The 17,843-nt window shown below is 60.1% G+C and overlaps 1 protein-coding gene across 1 annotated transcript in view; it reads left to right on the top strand.

Moving 5' to 3' along the window:
• The window catches only part of BRD4 (bromodomain containing 4), a 70,186-nt gene extending 52,359 nt beyond the window's left edge, over nt 1-17,827 (top strand). Inside the window, 13 exon segments of the mRNA XM_077121912.1 lie at nt 728-937; nt 1,475-1,680; nt 1,916-2,211; nt 2,651-2,761; nt 9,756-9,808; nt 9,932-10,265; nt 10,864-11,436; nt 13,701-13,890; nt 13,892-14,061; nt 14,137-14,267; nt 14,491-14,696; nt 14,772-15,024; nt 15,146-17,827. Of these exon segments, the coding sequence (XP_076978027.1) occupies nt 728-937; nt 1,475-1,680; nt 1,916-2,211; nt 2,651-2,761; nt 9,756-9,808; nt 9,932-10,265; nt 10,864-11,436; nt 13,701-13,890; nt 13,892-14,061; nt 14,137-14,267; nt 14,491-14,696; nt 14,772-15,024; nt 15,146-15,214 (2,802 nt within the window). The 3' untranslated portion in view covers nt 15,215-17,827.
• Nucleotides 17,828-17,843: the final 16 nt, after the last annotated feature.

Below are 17,843 nucleotides of genomic sequence, written 5' to 3'. Positions count from 1 at the left end.
CCCAGAGTCTGCAGGGGTGCCTGGGAGAGGCTGCCCCTTCTCTCTCACGTGCTGGAGAATGGGAAAACCTGAAACAGTTTCTTGAGCCCCGCTGGAGGGGCATGGGCAGCTCCATCAAGCCTGCCCCATTACCCAATCCCACGGCCCTTCTCGGCTCCTCTGGAGCACCAGCACACTCCGGGGAGGGCCCCTTGTGTAGATCACCATGTCGACCAGCTTGAGCCAGGCTTAGCTGGGATTCAGCTCTTGTCTGTCCTCCATTCCTGGGTCAGCCCCGGGTTGGTGTGGGACCCCCAAGAGTCGAAAGTGAGCAGCAGAGTGTGCTCCCCGACTCCACACTCCATGGGCAGGCAGTTTCCCTTTTCCACTGAGCACACGAACTTCGAGTTGGAGGGAACCTTGGGGCCTCCTGGTACAGAACTTGAGGGTGGAGTGACCTGCTATAGATTTGCCCACCTCAGACCCGGGAGCTTTTCTGGGTCTACCCCCCCGCCACGCCCGCCCCCGTCAGTGCACGCCCAGATGTGCTCTGCACAGCCCTGACACCTAGAGGGCACCTCACTGAGGACCTTGCCCTTCCCTGGACTAGGTTGTGTGTCCCCTCACCTGGGCTGTCTCCAGGGCTGCACGCAAGGTCTCCAAGGGGGAGGGTCCCACCAGGTCCTCTCTGACCCCCCACCCCCACCCCAGCGCTCAGCAACCCTCATGGCCTGACACCCCTCCCCAGGACGTGTTTGAGATGCGCTTTGCCAAGATGCCGGATGAGCCTGAGGAGACTGTGGTGGCTGTCTCCTCCCCGGCTGTGCCACCCCCTACCAAGGTCGTGGCCCCACCCTCCTCCAGCGACAGCAGCAGCGACAGCTCCTCGGACAGTGACAGTTCAACTGACGACTCAGAAGAGGAGCGGGCGCAGCGTCTGGCTGAGCTGCAGGAGCAGGTGAGGGCACGGTCTGTGCCCATTCTGCTGGCCAGAGCGCTAGGCACTATGAGTCAGCTTTCAGTCCCTGCACACCCACGGGCCAGACCATCTTCCCCAGGGGTGACCTAGGTGTGGGTGCACATGTATGTGCTCAGGCACTGAGAGTCAGCTTTCAGTCCCTACACATCTGCGGGCCAGACCACCTTCCCCAGGGGTGCCCTGAGGCGTGGGTACACATGTGCTCAGGCGGCAGGCTCCATCACTTTCTGCGCAGGAGCCTCTGAATCTTCAGAGAGGCTGAACCCAAGTCTCCATCTCTTCTGGGCTGCTTGGGTATCTCTCTTGTGCAGGCCACACAGGAGTCTGTTGGCCTTCTGGGGCCAGAATGGCTGCTTCTCTGGCAGGAGGCCCTGGTGGCCCTGGAAGCATGGACAGTAGGTGTGGGGTTGAGAGGGCAGGTCACGGCAGAGCCCGAGGCCCCTCCCAGCACCAGGGCTTCTTCATTGACCGTGTGGGAAGGAGGCCCTAACCAAGCACCTCTCGTCTCATCCTCAGCTCAAGGCCGTGCACGAACAGCTTGCAGCCCTCTCGCAGCCCCAGCAGAACAAACCAAAGAAGAAGGAGAAAGACAAGAAGGAAAAGAAGAAGGAAAAGCACAAAAGGAAAGAGGAAGTGGAGGAGAACAAGAAGAGCAAAGCCAAGGAGCCTCCTCCCAAGAGGGCCAAGAAAAACAGCGGTGGCGGTGGCGGCGGTGGTGCCAGGTCAGCCTCCTGCTCCCTCCTCCTGAGCACCTCCGCAGCTGGCATGCTTGTCCCGGGCGCCGTCATGTTCTGGGCGTTTTTCTGGGATTAGCTTTGCCACTTGCAGCGCTGAGCAAGGATGGGGCAGGCTGTAGGGTTGCAGAACTGCTGCAGCATGCTGTAGAGAGCTAGGCAGGGGTGCTGGGGCGGCAGGGAACGGGTCCCCCTTGACAGGGCCCATCTGGTCCCCTCGTAGCAAGAAGGAGCTGGCGCCTGTGAAGAGCAAGCCACCCCCCGCAGACGAGTCAGACGAGGAGGACAAGTGCAAGCCCATGTCGTACGAGGAGAAGCGGCAGCTGAGCCTGGACATCAACAAGCTGCCGGGCGAGAAGCTGGGCCGTGTGGTGCACATCATCCAGTCGCGTGAGCCCTCCCTCAAGAACTCCAACCCCGATGAGATCGAGATCGACTTCGAGACCCTGAAGCCGTCCACACTGCGGGAGCTGGAGCGCTACGTCACGTCCTGCCTGCGCAAGAAGCGGAGGCCGCAAGGTGCGGGAGGGCGGGGCTGGCCAGCCGAGCTCCCCAGCAGGCATTGCCATATCCCGGGTGCAGACTCCTGTGGGCCAGGGGCTTCTCTGTGCCGGCTGGCAAGGCCTGTTCACTCCTGCTGTCTGCAGCTGAGACTCCCCACAAAGTTGCCTTGGCCACTGGGGAACAGGGCCAGGAGGCAGGGACAGCGGTAGGACACGCTTGGGGCAGCACTCAGAGACAGGCCTGAGGCACTGGTCTTGCTCTGTCTTGGGGAGACACCCCTCAGCATAGCTCAGGTTCTTGATAAACACGTGTCAGGAGAGACGAGGCCTTAGGAGTCCGGCACAAGCCCCCATTGGCCTGTGTGTGGTTGGGGGACCCGGGTGGGGTGTAGGTGTGTGCAGCTGGTAGCTGCTTTCAGGGCCCTCCTGACACCGCCCTGTGACTCTGCTTGCAGCCGAGAAGGTTGATGTGATCGCTGGCTCCTCCAAGGTCAAGGGCTTCTCGTCCTCGGAGTCAGAGAGCACCAGCGAGTCCAGCTCCTCAGACAGCGAAGACTCCGAAACAGGTCAGGGGTCTCATGCTCAGAGCACTTCGTGCCCTTCTCCTGCCTGCAGGGGTGGTGCTTGGCACCAGCTCAGGCCCGTCTCTAGAGACATGGCCACAACAACTACGTGCGCTCTTCATCCATCCTTCCATCTGCTGTGTTTGCTCTACCTGGGCTTGGGGCAGCCTTCTCCCCCCCAGTAGTTGCTTGCTCTCTAGAGGGCCCTCGCACCACCTTGCTCCGGGCCAGAGCCGAGAGGGCAGACCCTGGACTTTGGTGACCAGCCCCTGCTGTGGCGGTTGGGACCTGGGGGGGTATTCACCTAGACTTGGCCACCCTGCTTGCCTCAGAGGCTGCTCTGCATCCCTGAGTTGCGGTCATAGGCCTAAGTCAAGGGGCTAGCCCAGCAGGCCCCTTGCTTCCCTTGTGGGTGCCCCTGGCTCTGTCCACTGTGCACATGTGGTCCTGGGCTTCTCACAGTCCTCTCTTTTCTCTTTGGGTCCTGGCAGAGCCCACCTCCAGGCGGCAGCTTGCTGCAAGAGACAGGGCAGGCAGAGATGCCAGGACCACATGGACACCCTTTCCTCCCCATACTGGGACACTCAGCCCCACCCATAGTGGAAGGAGAAAGGAGTCCTGGCTCCCAGTGGCCTGCTGACCAACCCCTTCCCCTAGTGTGCTGAGGACAGGCAGGGAGCCCTGGGCTGGTGGGCTGCAGCCGGGCAGAGGCAGGATCAAGGGGCATGAGCCCACTGTTGGACTGTGCGCTGCCCTAACTCTGGTCTGTCCTGATAGGAAGCGAGCGAAAGCCCCATCTCAACTGTCAACAGAACATGGCCTGTTTGTGCCGAGGAGGCAAGGGAGTCGCCTTCTAGCTGGGGGAGTGGCACCCGCCTCTCCAGGCTGTGGGCACACGGGTGTGGGTGCTTCCCAGTCTTCTCTGTGTTCCTCTTCCTGTGACTGGGGTGTGTGTGCAGGGTCGGGGGTGGGGGGCTCCTCCTGGGTGGGCTGCGCGCGACTCCAGGACTTCCACCTGCCCTGACAGGCCAAATGAAATGAAAGCTGTGCAGGCCCGGCCCACACCGAGACTTCTCCACCAGCACCCCAAAGCCGTCCCCAGTGTTGCTCTTTTCTCCATGGACCAGCAGGTGGAGCCCACGCCTGCCCTGGAGGACTGGGCTTAGCCACCCCAGCCTGCTGATCCGTTGTGTTCTTGGGCCTGATTAGCATTCCTGGTGGTGGTTAGCTTTTCTCTTCACTTCCTGTGCGGCCAGGCCCTAGTAGTTGACAGTCTGCGCCTGACCTTGGGCATGACCCCGCGCTACCTGCAGCTCTGTCTTCTGTTGAGATCATTTTTTTTTTTTTTTCACTTTTCCCTCTGTAAAGAAAGAGGGAGGATGGTGCAACAAGCCACAAGAGCTACTGTCCTGGCAGGAGGAGACTGCCTCGCTTTGGCCTCACCCTTGTCCCGGTGCCTCCCTGTCCCCCGACTCTGCCTGGCCCCTCAGTCCCCCTGCTGACCAGAGCCCTCTCTTCTGTGCCCAGCGGGCTGTTTGTCCGGGTGCCCCCGCAAGAGTAGGTCTTTGCCTATGTTCTATACATGCGACTCCGACGTTGTCAGCCCCAGTGTGGGTGCCCCTAAATCCCCCAACTTCTACTTCATGCGTCAGACTTGTCCTTTCTCCCCTGAGCAGGCCAGCCGGCCCCTCGGCCGCTGCTCTGTGGCGGGTGGTTAGATGAGCCGGGTGGCCAGATTTCTGTGTCTAGTTACAGGCAGTTCTCCCTTGGGGAGCAGACGGGGCAATCGGGGGCATCAGAGGTATTTCCCTTCAGTCTTTTGCAGTCTAATAGTTTTGCCCTCCCTGCCTGTGATTCTATTTGGCCTATTTTTGTCCCTTGTACTAAGGGTCAGCTCTGCTGACACAGCCCCAGGACATGAATCCCTAAAAGAAACTGAACAAAGGCACTGAATTGGGACAGGGGGTGTGGGGGGCGGTCACAAACATGGTGCTGGACGCCTCTTGGAGTCTCAGGATGGATCACGGCACAGGGGCTGGTAGATAGTAGAGAGGGATGACTTTCTCCCCAGCTGATCTTAGGCCATCCCAGAGCAGTGCTCGCTCAGAGCTCCTTCACAGTTGGAGCTGAGGGTGGGGGAGGATAGGCCGGACTGGTGGCTATGGCCCTGCTGTCCCCAGTGCTGGGATCGGTCTGCCTGGCACATGGGCTGACCACATCTAAGGACTTGCCTCCAGTTTTCACCTCATCATGGTGCTGGCATCCCCCTCGTCCCAGGGTCCAGTCACAGGGCTTTTTGGATTGGGGGCGCAGGTCAGATGTTCTCAGGGACCCCCTCCCCTTGCTGTTATCCTCCATGGCCCCTCAGCTACCCATGGGTTAGGGGAGGAGGGAGATTCTCTTGGACTAGGACCTAGCTTTTGGCTGCTGCAGGGCGCTCTCCAGCTATTTTGGTCCCCGGTTTCCTTTTCCCAGGGCTGGAGTGTGTGGGTGTTTCTTAATAGCTTCAGAGGAAAGAGGAATGCGAGATGTTTTGGAAAGATTTGAGCTTGAAAGTGCAGATGGAGGCCAGGGTGCGTTCCTAGCAGACCAGCAGCCTCCACTTCCCTGTCCCCAGGGTCCCCAGGGCTGCAGCTGGAGGGGCTCTGGGGCTTCACAGCCTCGGGAACAGGGCCAAGTGGGCGCGGCTTTCCCACGCGTGAGCTCTCACGTGCAGGGGGTGTGCAGGGGCACCACCTCAACTTGCCATGCCCTAGTCAGTTGGGGCCACGGGAAGGGGGTGGGTTGCCCTGGAAAAAGAGGGCATAAGTTTTGCTTTTATTTATTTTTAAAATTTCTTTTTCTTAGTAGCTTATATAATTGAATCCTCTTTTTATAGTTTGTGTTGTTTCTTGGAAGTTGCAAGAATGTGGGGGTGAGGCCTTTAGCCCATTCTGCCTCTCAGCTGGAGGTCTTACACTCTGAATTCCTTTTGGGAGTGAGGGACTGCTCCCCTTACTCTGCACAGGCCAGGGTCTTGTTCCCCACCTCCACCCCCTGAAGGGCCAGTGTCCCCCTCCCCAAAGCCAGACAGCTGAAGGGAGGTGAACTTGGAGCCTGTGAGACACCTGGTAGGGTTAGCATGGCACTCTAGGGTTCCAGGGCCGAGAGTGAGTGGGCAGGCCCGGCAGTGCTGCTTGGCCCCTGAGGAAAGTGGCCTTAGGCCCAGGAAGGAAGTGCCAGTCTGTAGGTGCACCCAGGATGGGCCTGGAGGCCGCTGTTGTGCCCAGAGCCCTACTCGGGCTCCAGACGGTCTGAGGAAGCTCGTGAGTGGTGGAGCCTGCGCTGCACTGGGGAAGTGGGGCTTGCTCTGGACCCAGCCACGGGGGCCCAGGCACCTCGCAGACCTCCGACCATAGGACTGGGGCGGCCCGGTGCCCGCGTCTCTCTTACGCTGGTTTCTTTCTCCCTCTATGTAGGTCCCGCCTAATCACTGGACACGGACTCTTAATAAAAACGGTCTTCAGTTCCAGATTCCTTCCCAGCAAGCTATAGCTTAAGTCCATTTTCCTCCGTGAAAGGGCCAGGACTCCATCAAGTTATGAAATTCCTCAGAGCCGTGGGCCCATCCCGGGGGTGGATTAAGTCTCGGGCAGGCTGGCTGGCTGGCAGCATCCCGGAGCCTCCCTGGGTGGCCGTATCTTCCTGTCCCGCTCGGCCCCTCTGCTCGCCGGGGCCTTTGGGCGGGTGATGAAAATCCCCACTCCCCTCGGGTAGTGCTGCTTCCAGGGCAGAGCCCCTGTCGGGTGTGCCCCCTCTTCATCCTCCCTCTTTCCCCGGGACTCCAGACTTAACTGCTTCCCGCCAGGACCTTGTACTGACATTAGTCAAGGGAAGATTTCATTCCGCCTTAAGGAAGAACTCTTAACATCTAGAGCTTTCCCAGATGAGCACGGGGCTTTGGCGGCGAGGCCCCATGGCCACTCGGAGGCACCACACCTTCTCTCTGGTGCCTGTGAGGCTGTCCCCTGCCACAGCTGACCCACAGCCTCTGGAAGTCCTCCTTCTCTCTTGACGGTCCCGGTTCTTTCTGGAAGCTTAAGTTAACCTGTTGTGCATTCTCCCAACTTCTTTGGCCTCTTCTCCCAGGTCACATGGGGAAAGTACCTCCCATGCTGCTTCTCCAGCCCTCTCCAGGAGGGTAGGAGTGGGCTGCACCTTCTGCGCCCCTTGAACCCAACTTCCAGGCGAGGGTGAGGCAGCCCACACCCGGCCCAGACTGCGGTGTCTGTGCTGGCCCCACCTCCTGGCTGGGCCAGTACTCGTCCCTTCCCCCACCACTAGGACCACCTGTGGCTCGCCTCCAAGGTGGATGTCTCCTGTCCCCTCCCCACCCCCCACATGCAGCAGCCACCAGGGGAGGAAGAGCTGGGTGGGTGGCCACCATGCTGTGTCCCTCCTGGAGGCATCAAACAGGCGTTTTTACTCTAAAAATAAGCACCAGCCCTTTTTTAGTCATGAACCTAGCTTCTCAGCAGAAAACTGCCTGATGTGAAAGCCCCCTAAGGGCCAGCATCATGTCTCGGAGAGCTTCTCCCAGGCCTTTCCCTGAAGCCTGTCCATCCTACGTTGGGCCTGGAGCAGGCTGTTGGGGGGGTGGTCATTTGGCCATAGGCAGCCCTCGGGGCTGCTCCTTGGCCTCAGGACAGTCGGCTACCAGGCCGCTGCAGTTGCCAAACATGAACAGACTATTGAGCTGCTGTTTGGCCTGTGCCTGAGTGTTCTCAGAGCAGCGTGGCCGGCCAGGGTGGGTGCAGCTTGGTGCCCTGAGGCTCCCACAGGACCATGGGGAAAGTGGCTGGCATTGTCTCTCTGGGAAGAATTACGTTGTCTGGGAACTCGTGGTGACATGGGTCCCAGGGTGCTGGGCCTGCCCCACCCCTGCCTGCACACAGCCTGTATCCCGCTGCCTGGGGTACCACAACTTTGTGCCTGGGGCTCCTCTCTGGCAGAGAAAGCTCTGGGCCCCCTGAAGGTGAAAGCTCTTTGGACTTGATGGGCGTTAGACCTCAGTTTTTGGGTGTGTCCTGTCTTCGTCCCTGTCCCCAACTTGGCTGCTGCTCAGGGCCTCCCAGGTAGTTCAGTCCAGGCTGCTCTCCTCTGCCCTGCCCTTCCTCCTCCGTCCCACCTCCTTCGCTTGAGTGGGGGCCAGGGGAGGGCGGCGGAATCAGTGTTTCAACCAGACTTCACAGAAACGTTGTGATTCTTTGTACAATTGCCATCCTATGTAAAGCTGAAATTTGTGTTGAGTTCAAGATTGTCATGGAATAAAGATCTCACAGCACTTAAGGTCATCTCCATGTAACCCTTCTTAGGGAGCTGTGGGCGGCGTCTTGGGGTTGGTGTGTCGTGGACTGGGCACTCCTGCCCTGTCCTCTTAGCGGTGCCCTGAGTCTAACGGTGCTGCGCAGAACAGGCCCTGGCAGCCTTCCTCCGAGGACGCTCCCTGCCCTCAGTCTTCTCCCAGCCACAGTCTCACCTTGGCCTGCACCTCCCAGCCTGTCCCCAGCCCCCCTGGCACCATCTGCCCCTGTTTTCTGTGTCTGGGGATCCGTGTGGGGAGAAGGCCCCATCCTGGAGAGAAGGTCCCGAGTCTTTTCCCCTCTCCTCAGACGACCTCTGAGGCCGTGGCCTCATGCACAGGGCTGTCCCCGATATGGTTAAATCCAACCTCTGCCCCGGCACCCTGTGGCTCCATAAAAGCACCCCAACTGCCCCATTCCACACGTGCACACAGGAGCGTCCTCCTCCCCAGGGGTGCAGGGTTACCTAAGAGTCACAGGTCTTGTCTCTAGGGCACCTCTGGAGTTCAGCTTTTGGGTTAAACCCCACCCACCCCTGTGCCCACGTGTCCCCAGGTGCTGCTGCCATGCCTGCAGCACTGTGTGCCCGTTGCTGTTGGGGTCTGTTTCGGCGTCAGTCCTCTTGCACAGAGCAGTGAGCCTGTGCGGGCCCCTTTCCACCCACCCCATGGCCCTGGAAGGCCATGGGTGTCCAAGAAGCAGCCCCGAGCAGAAGTCACCTCACTTTGGTTGCAGCCTGTGCTCTCCAGCACCAGCAACGGGGCCCGGCACACAGTCTGAGGGCTTGAGGAAAGCAGGGCCAAGCAAGCTCTGAGCAGTGGGGCTTGGAGGGGGCGGGTGCTCATCTGGCTACAGTTCCTTAGCATTAGTGTGGGCCTCTATGGGCAGGCCCGCCCAGGGGTGTGTCCACCAGCCTCTTCCACACCGCCCCGTTGAGCCGGTGCAGAGGCTGCCTGGAAGAGCCTTGCCTATCCTGGAGCAGGGACTCCATAGGCCTGTCGCCTTGGCTGCAGCTTCCTTCCTCCCTTCCCTGGGGTGGTCACACCAAGTCCTCATGGCATTCCCACCGGCCAGCTGTTCTCACCCAGGAGGCCCTTGTCCCGTGGCTGTGGCCCTTGCAGGCAGCATATGGGGTTTGATCCCCCACAACCCATCTTCACATCCCCTTGGGAGATGGAAAGGAGCAGACCCAGGGGCAGGGCCTTCCAAGGCTTGGTGTGGCTGGATTTTTAGCTGCATGATTCTGGGCAACTTCCTGTGCCTCCATTATCCATCCAATGGGCATCCTCCTCCTCAGTATCTCAGGTCTTTCTGAGACAGAGCATTTTGGGAACCAAAGCGCACGGGTGCAGGCTCAGTCCCTGCCCATGGCCTGGGGTCGGGTCTCCAGGCTGTGCTTCCAGGAGGCCCATGTGTCCTTCTCTGCTGTGGCTGGGGGTCCGAAACATGCAGGGGAGGATCATGGGACATCTCAGCCCTGCGTCCTCAGACCCTCAGAGCTGGGGCCCCAGGATCCAGGCCCCACCTTTCACCCTCCCTTTTGGTGCTGCCAAACCTTCCTCCCGAGCTTGCTCTGTTTTCTGCTCTCTCTGCACCCAGGGCTGGCTTGGACGTGTCTCTCCCAGAGTCTCACAGCCTTTTCTCTTTCTCTGCAGAGTTGGCACCAAAGTCCAAAAAGAGGGGGCATCCGGCAAGGGAGCAGAAGAAGGTACGTGGTCTCTGTCCTCCGTCCACCGAGCCAGTGGCCACTCGCTCTTGGGGACCCTCAGGTATCCTGGGTTTGGCCTGACAGTCCTGCCAGTCTGACACCACTCTGTCTGTTCATCTGCAGCACCACCATCACCACCATCCACAGATGCAGCAGGCCCCTGCTCCTGTGCCGCCGCCGCCGCCCCCGCCACCCCCACAACAGCAGCCCCCGCCGCCCCCACCCTCCTTGCCACAGCAGGCAGCCCCCACCCTGAAGGCCTCGCCCCCGCCCTTCCTGGCTGCCCAGGTGCCCGTCCTGGAGCCACAGCTCCCAGGCAGCGTCTTCGACCCCGTCAGCCACTTCACCCAACCCATCCTGCACCTCCCGCCACCCGAACTGCCCCCACACCTGCCCCAGCCCCCAGAGCACAGCACTCCACCCCCTCTCAACCAGCACACCGTGGTCTCTCCTCCAGGTGAGCCACCGGGGCCCAGCCAGATGGTGACTCTGTGCTTGGCCAGCCTCGGTTTCCCTGTCTCTGAATGTGGGGGTGGTAGGGGGTGGTGGGGGCTGTCGGGGTTGAGGCAGGATCCGCGTGGAGACTGCTCCCTCCTCGCTGCATCCGGGGCCAGGCATCACATTCAGTGGGAAGGTCAGGGTCCTCTGCCCTCCACACCTCTCTGTGCAGAGGGAAGATACACTCACCCCCGTAGACAGGCCTCCCTGGAGCCGGGGGTGGGCAGTGATGGGTGGTGGTGATGTTGTGCAACTGGGATTTGGGGGAGGTTTGTCTGTGCTGAGAACTGAGGGTGAGTGTGAGCACCTGGCCAAGGAGAAAAAGGAGTCTCCCAGGCTGGAAGAGCAGCTAGAAGGCCCGGAGAATCTGGGGGGAACAGAGCACGAGGGGACCCTGGGCCTTGGATTTTTGCTGGAGACTTGGTCTTGAACCTGGATTTGGTGGGAAGCAAGGGAGGTGGGAGAGATTGCTGGGTCAAGGAACACCAGTTGCAGGTATGGGCAGGGGGCCGCAGGGTTCTACGGGGGCCTCACTGTCTGTGGCTCTGTCCTTGCAGCTTTGCACAACGCGCTGCCTCAGCAGCCATCACGGCCCAGCAACCGAGCCGCTGCCCTTCCCCCCAAGCCCACTCGGCCACCAGCTGTGTCTCCTGCCCTGGCCCAGCCGCCCCTGCTTCCCCAGCCGCCCCTGGCCCAGCCACCTCAGGTGCTGCTGGAGGACGAGGAGCCACCTGCCCCACCCCTCACCTCCATGCAAGTGCAGCTCTACCTGCAGCAGCTGCAGAAGGCGCAGACCCCCACCCCGCTACTCCCTTCCGTGAAGGTTCAATCCCAGCCCCCACCTCCCCTACCACCCCCACCCCACCCCTCCGTGCAGCAGCCACCACCTCCGCCCCCTCCCCAACCACAGCCACCCCCACCACCACAGCACCAGCCCCCGCCCCGGCCCGTGCACATGCAGTCCCTGCCGTTCCCTGCCCACATCCAGCAGCCCCCACCGCCCCCCGGCCAGCAACCCCCCCATGCACCCCCGGGACAGCAGCCACCCCCACCACCTCCTGCCAAGCCTCAGCAAGTCATCCAGCATCATCCTTCTCCCCGGCATCACAAAGCAGACCCTTACGCCACGGGTAAGTGCCCTTCACCCTTGGGGGCTGGGGAGATGGTGCCAGGGCCTGGAGCTTTGTTCCCAGGAAGCCCAGAGGGTTAACTCAGAGGCTGACGTGGGTGCAGACCTCACCCATGAAGGCCCAGGGTGGCTGGAGGGGGAGCAGCAGCAAAGAGGGACTGGTGTTTGCATTCAGTGTCTGCACCGGTTATTGGCTCTGCCTGCAAGCTGAGGTCACAGCCCAGAACCTGGAGCTCCTGATCTGGGAGCTCAGAGGAGGCCCCCGACCCGCCTCTGATTGGGGAAAGGGACAGTCAGTGTAGACTTCCTGGAGGAGATGACTGGGTGGGCTCTGTTCACGGGGTGCTGAGGCCTCCCTGGGAGAGCCCCGGTGGGTGTCTGAGAGAATTAAGACTGCAGCTTGAGGCACTCAGAGCCCAACCTGGAACTGTCCCCACCTGGGCATCCTGGGCCAGGCCATGTCTTTCTGCCCTTCCTGGCCTTTCTTACCTAAGCACCTATAACCAGACTTCCCAGCTGGCCCTGGTGGGGGTTGTCAGTGGATCCTGCAACATGGTAGCACGCAGACATCAGGCTGGTACTTCTTGGGGTCAGCAGTGTAGACAGGACAACCTGACCCTAGAGCTGCACCGGCCATGATAGCAAAGCAGGACCTCAGCTGCTGTGTGCCATGGGGGCCACAGCAAGCAGTGAGCCGAGAGCAGCTGTCCATCCTCCCTGAGAATGCTGGCATGGGTTTTGTCCACTGCACAGCTACCCCAGTTCCCACCCTTGAGCAAGGCCTGACTCTCCCGGGAGCCTCTTGGTGGGTGATGGGAATGTCTCTGCAGGCTGGCCCTGTACCCCAGGGCGAGGTAGAGCCAGGCCTCTGAGTTCTAAACTGAGGTGACTGTGCCACGTGGTCCTGATGAGTGGGACAGCGTCAGTGCTGCGCTGTGGCTGAGAGGTGTCGTGGGGTGCTGCAGTCTCGAGGCAGGACCCAGGTCAAGGCACAGATTGCAGAGAGGCATTGAGCCCCCTCACAGGGATCCCACTTGGGGTGGAGGGGGCATCTAGGGCTAGACCTAGCTCGCCCGGTCCTGCCCTTGGTGCCCACACAATGCCAGCAAAGCCGTTCCTTCCCTCCCAGCCTCTGGGTGGGTGAGGGGTGAGCACACAGAGGTGGGTGGGCCAGGCCCACTTCACACAAAGGCTGTGTGAGCTCCCCCCCAGACCCGTTCTTCTAGCTCTGCCTTGTGGGGGTGCAGGAGCGTGGGGAGGGGTTGCTACAGCAAAGGCCTCCAAGAGGCCGGAACCGTCTGCCCCCTGACCCACCACACCACTGGAGGTCAGGGCCTGGGCCTGACACCAGGCTCTTCAGCCAGGCTGCACCTTAGAAATGTCTAGAGAGCTTGACAAAGGTCATGGGGCCTCCACCCCACACTCAGCCAGAAGTCTTGGGATCAGTTAACAGACAAATTTATTTTTTAGAGCCTTTTCAGGTTTACAGAAACTAGAGCAGATAGTGCAAGGAATTCCCACATACCCCTCCCCACTTCACAGTTCCCCTTTTATCCTTGCCTTCGTGTGGGCCACGTAACAACTCTTGAGTTGATGTTGAGATTATTTTTAACCCTAGCTGCAGGCTATGGGATCTCGCTGTGTGTACAGTTCCAGGGGCTTTGGCAACTGTGTCCCATCTCGGGACTCCATCACTCTTTACAGGGTCAGGCAGAAGCCTCTTGCTGCCCTCAGAACGAGAATGTTCCATGCTCCATCTTCTTACTCTTTCCAGGTGCCCACACGCCCCGAGCCCCCGGTAGCCCCTGGCCATCTTCCCATAGTCTTTCCTGTTCCAGAAGGCCTCGTAGAGGATTTGGGCCACACGTGGCCTTGTCAGTCTGGTCTCTTCTACTTGGCCACATGCTTTTCAGGTGCCTCATTTGGGGCTTGAGAGACCGAAGTAATGTTTCATTGTGGGCACACACCCCTGAGGTCATCTGTTCCCTATCGCAGGGTGTCTTGATTGCTTCCCAGTGTGGCAGAACAAGCCACGGTTTTTAAAGTGTCCCAGGTGACTCTGATGCACATGAGCAGCGAAAAGCCAGCAGTGCCTCTGCCTGGCCCCAGGAGTCCTGCTTCCATCCCCAGGCAGCCTGCGGCCAGGCGGGGCCAGGGCTGTCAGGAGCTTCCCTCCCCACAGGTGCCCTCTGGGCTGGTCCCCACGGAGCCAGGCCTGGCTGCAGCCGCACCAGCCACACTGACACCTTCCCTCCCCTCTCCTAGGTCACCTCCGGGAAGCCCCCTCCCCGCTTATGATACATTCCCCCCAGATGCCACCGTTCCCGAGCCTGACCCACCAGTCCCCGCCCCAGCAAACCGTCCAGCCGAAGAAGCAGGTAAAGCGCGGGGCGAGGCTGCAGCTCCCGGGCCCCCCACCTGTCTCGCCGCCCGCCTCACCGCCCACGCTGCCTGTGCCCCCAGGAGCTGCGCGTCGCCTCCGTGGTCCAGTCTCAGCCCCTGGTGGCGGTGAAGGAGGAGAAGATCCACTCGCCCATCATCCGCAACGAGCCCTTCAGCCCCTCGCTGCGGCCCGAACCCCCCAAGCACCCGGAGAATGTCAAGGCCCCAGTCCACCTGCCCCAGCGTGAGTGCCCCTGACCACCTGCACCCCCTCCCCACGGGACAGGACAGCCTGGCCCATGGGTTGTTTGTGTTCCAGGGCCGGACATGAAGCCGGTGGACGTGGGGAGGCCTGTGATCCGGCCCCCTGAGCAGAACGCACCCCCACCTGGGGCCCCTGACAAGGACAAGCAGAAACAGGAGCCCAAGACGCCCGTTGCTCCCAAAAAGGTAGGGAAGTGGGGGCCAAGTGCACCCCAGGGAGGCACTTGCCAGGGCAGCCCCCCTAGATGGGAACCTCTGCGCCCTCCTCACTACCTCCTGCACACTTGGGGACTTTCAGGGTCAGGCAGACTTAGTCAGGCTTCCAGAAGGCGGTCTGTCCTCACAGGCCCCAGCAGGCCGGAGCTGTGCTGCCCACCCCATGCCAATGCCAGGCCCCTCTGCCCTGCAGGACCTGAAAATCAAGAACATGGGCTCCTGGGCCAGCCTGGTGCAGAAGCACCCGACCACCCCCTCCTCCACCGCCAAGGCGTCAAGTGACAGCTTCGAGCAGTTCCGCCGGGCAGCTCGGGAAAAGGAGGAGCGAGAGAAGGCGCTAAAGGCACAGGCTGAGCTCGCAGAGAAGGAGAAGGAGCGGCTGCGGCAGGAGCGCATGAGGTGGGCGGGTCTCCGTGGGGACGCCGGGCTTCTGAGGGCAACCCTGAGCCCAGCTGACCACCCCGCTCTGCCCAGGAGCCGCGAGGACGAGGAAGCGCTGGAGCAGGCGCGGCGGGCCCACGAGGAGGCACGCCGGCGCCAGGAGCAGCAGCAGCAGCAGCGGCAGGAGCAGCAGCAGCAGCAGCAGCAGCAGCAGCAGCAGGCAGCGGCAGTCGCTGTGGCCGCCGCCGCCGCCCCCCAGGCCCAGAGCTCCCAGCCCCAGTCCATGCTGGACCAGCAGAGAGAGCTGGCCAGGAAGCGGGAGCAGGAGCGAAGGCGCCGGGAAGCGGTGAGGGCTGGGGTCCGCCCTGGGGGTGCTGCGGCGTGGGGGGTGGGCACAGCTGCTGGACAGCTTCAGGCCCTGGGGCAGGGAATCGTCTGACTCTTGTCCCTTGCTCCTCTTCCTCCAGATGGCAGCTACCATTGACATGAATTTCCAGAGTGACCTCTTGTCAATATTTGAAGAAAATCTTTTCTGAGAGCATCTGGGTGACTTCTGACTTTGATTTTCTGGCGCAAACGTTGACTCTCCATAGTGTTAGGGGCGGTGGTGGAGACAGGAGCAGCGGCCAGGAGCACCTCCAGGCCTGGCCCTCCTGCATGCGACGCCCAGGGCAGGCCCAGTGGGAGCTGAGGATTGCAGAGCCCGTCTGCCTTACAGCCGGCCGGACGCCCCCACGCCCCACCGATGTCAGCTGGGGGCAGCCCCCCGCGGGCGGCTGGGGCCGAGGCCGCTTTCCGCCAAATGTCCACACAGTATCCGCAGGCCTGGTTGCTGCCGCCACCGTGACTGGTTTCTGTCCACGAGAATGCAATGTGCGTGGCGTCCTGCCCACCAGGACTCCCTCCTGCACCCTGCCCGAGCCCCCGCGGCCGCCCGCTCCCTGGAGTCCAGGGCAGGCCCTGCAGTGGGAGGCGGGCGGAGGCGCCGCCTCTCCCCCAGCTGGCACTGACTCTGCCTTGAACAGAACCCCTCCCCCACAAGCCTTTAATCGAGAGCCACTCTCCGTAAGTGTTCGCTTGTGCAAAAGGGAATCGTGCCGTGGAGGTGTGTGTGTCTGTGGCAGCGCAGAGCGGGCGGTGGTCACTCACGCGTGGCGGGCCTTGCCAGGGGGCGAGGCCACCAACCAAAGTCAGTCCCTTCCCACCTGGGTTTCTGTTCTTTTTTCCTATATATATATTTTTGTTGTTGAGTTCTATTTTATTTTTAATTCTCTTCTCCTCCAGACACAGTGGCACTGCTTATCTCAAAACGGTGTGTCCGGCCCCTGCGCAGTGGGTAGTGTGTGACGTGGCTGTATCGTATAGTGGACATAGCTGGCCTATCTTTGTTTGAAGTTTGTTGGTGACTCCACCAAACTTGGTGTAAAAAAAAAAAAAGCCTTTAAAAAATCCACACACAAAGGCAAAAACAAAACACAGAAAAACTTATATTTTACTCCATTTTAAACTTTATTAGTCTATTTTTAATTATAAAACCAGAAAGCTGCGTTTTGGGTTTTCTTCTCCCTCTCCCCTTCATTTGTTGGCTTCTTTGTTTTTTGACGTCAAATTTGTTGGAGCTTTTTTTTTACTGGGAGGGGCTGGGCCAGGGCTGGAATGGGCACTAGGGAACCACATGCGGAGGCCCCCGCCCTGCCCCAGCGGACTGCTCCCACCCACTTTTTATTTTCCTTTTGATTTTTGTAATCGGAGCCCTTGGCGAGGTTAGGCTCTGAGACCTCCCACCCCATCACAACGCTAGGGCCTGGTTGCCGGCCACGCTCTGGAGTCGCCGACTGGCTCGACTAGGATGCAGTGAGGATGCACCTGGCTCTGTACTGGTCGTGGAATAAACACATCTCTCTTTTTTAACGCTGGCGTCTTCCTGACATTTCTTTGTGACCCATCTGCTGCTGTGGCCTCCCAGACCCCAGACCGCCTGTCAGAGCAGGACCTCGTGGCAGCCCCTCTCCTGCAGACAGCCCCTGCCTTCCCCGGGCATCTCCCTGCCAGGGTCTGGGACGGGGGTCCTGGCTGTCCCTGTGGAGCCTGGCCTGGGCAGGCAGGGGGCCCTGGCAGGACCTGGCCAAATTCCAGACAGTGTTTGCCCTTCCCCGCTCCTGGTCCCCTGGTCACCTCGCTCACCTCCCTGCCTCTCCCCAGTTCCTCTTCATTTAAGCTCAGGATTAAGCAGATATTCTTAGATAAGTATCCATCCCTCCCAGACAGGATCCTCACCCCCACCTGCACGCATTCCTGCCGGACAGCCCACCAGCATCCACACACACACCGCAGCCCTGAGGCGGGGGCAGCCCCAAGCCTGCCCCCAGGATGTAAGACATAGGGTGTGATTCACACACACACACACACACACACACATACACACGGCAGCAGGCTGATGGAAACTTCTAGCACTGTCTGTTAATGAGCATCCCCTTCTCAACCAGAAAGGGCCTGTATCTCCTGTGTTGGGGGTAGGCGAAACCTCACAGCTGAGACTGTAGGGTAGTTGAGGCACCCAGCCGGAGACCCTGCTTCCTAGCTGCCCCTCCCCATCCCAGACACACATGATACCACTGTGCCAGTTCGAGCGTGACTTAGGTTCTGTTCTTTGGGGTTTCTTTCCTCTCCTCTCCTTTCCTCGCCTCTCCTTTTGCTCTTCTGTTTCATTTGGAAACTTTCCCAGACCAGGTCCTACCATTGAGCTGGAAAAATGGTTTTGTCTTCACCTTCCTACTAAAGATTTAACTCTCCCAAGGTCCCCTCCACGACCTCTGGTGTCTCTAACCGGGTTGTAACTAGAACCTAATTAGGATCTACTATTTAATTTCTCCAGCCGACCCCCGTCCCTCCCACAGCACTAGCAATCTCCACCCTGTACAAAAGCCTACGAGGCGTCTACCAGCCCCACTGTACTGTGTGCACGGATCGCTTGGCCAATAATTAGTATGTCCGTGAACCTGAGACTTGTATTAAACACTTTGGACATTTGTAGATGGGAATTCATAGACTTTTCACTTATATACTAAAGGGTTTTTTTTGTTTTGTTTTGTTTTTTTTTGTGCAGTTCTCATTGCAAAAATAAACATTTGTACTGAATATAAAATTAATGGTTTGCGGCTACTG

The sequence above is a fragment of the Tamandua tetradactyla genome, chromosome 11 (assembly GCF_023851605.1).
Source record: "Tamandua tetradactyla isolate mTamTet1 chromosome 11, mTamTet1.pri, whole genome shotgun sequence".
NCBI lineage: Eukaryota > Metazoa > Chordata > Mammalia > Pilosa > Myrmecophagidae > Tamandua > Tamandua tetradactyla.
This window is presented reverse-complemented; position numbering and strand designations above follow the sequence as displayed.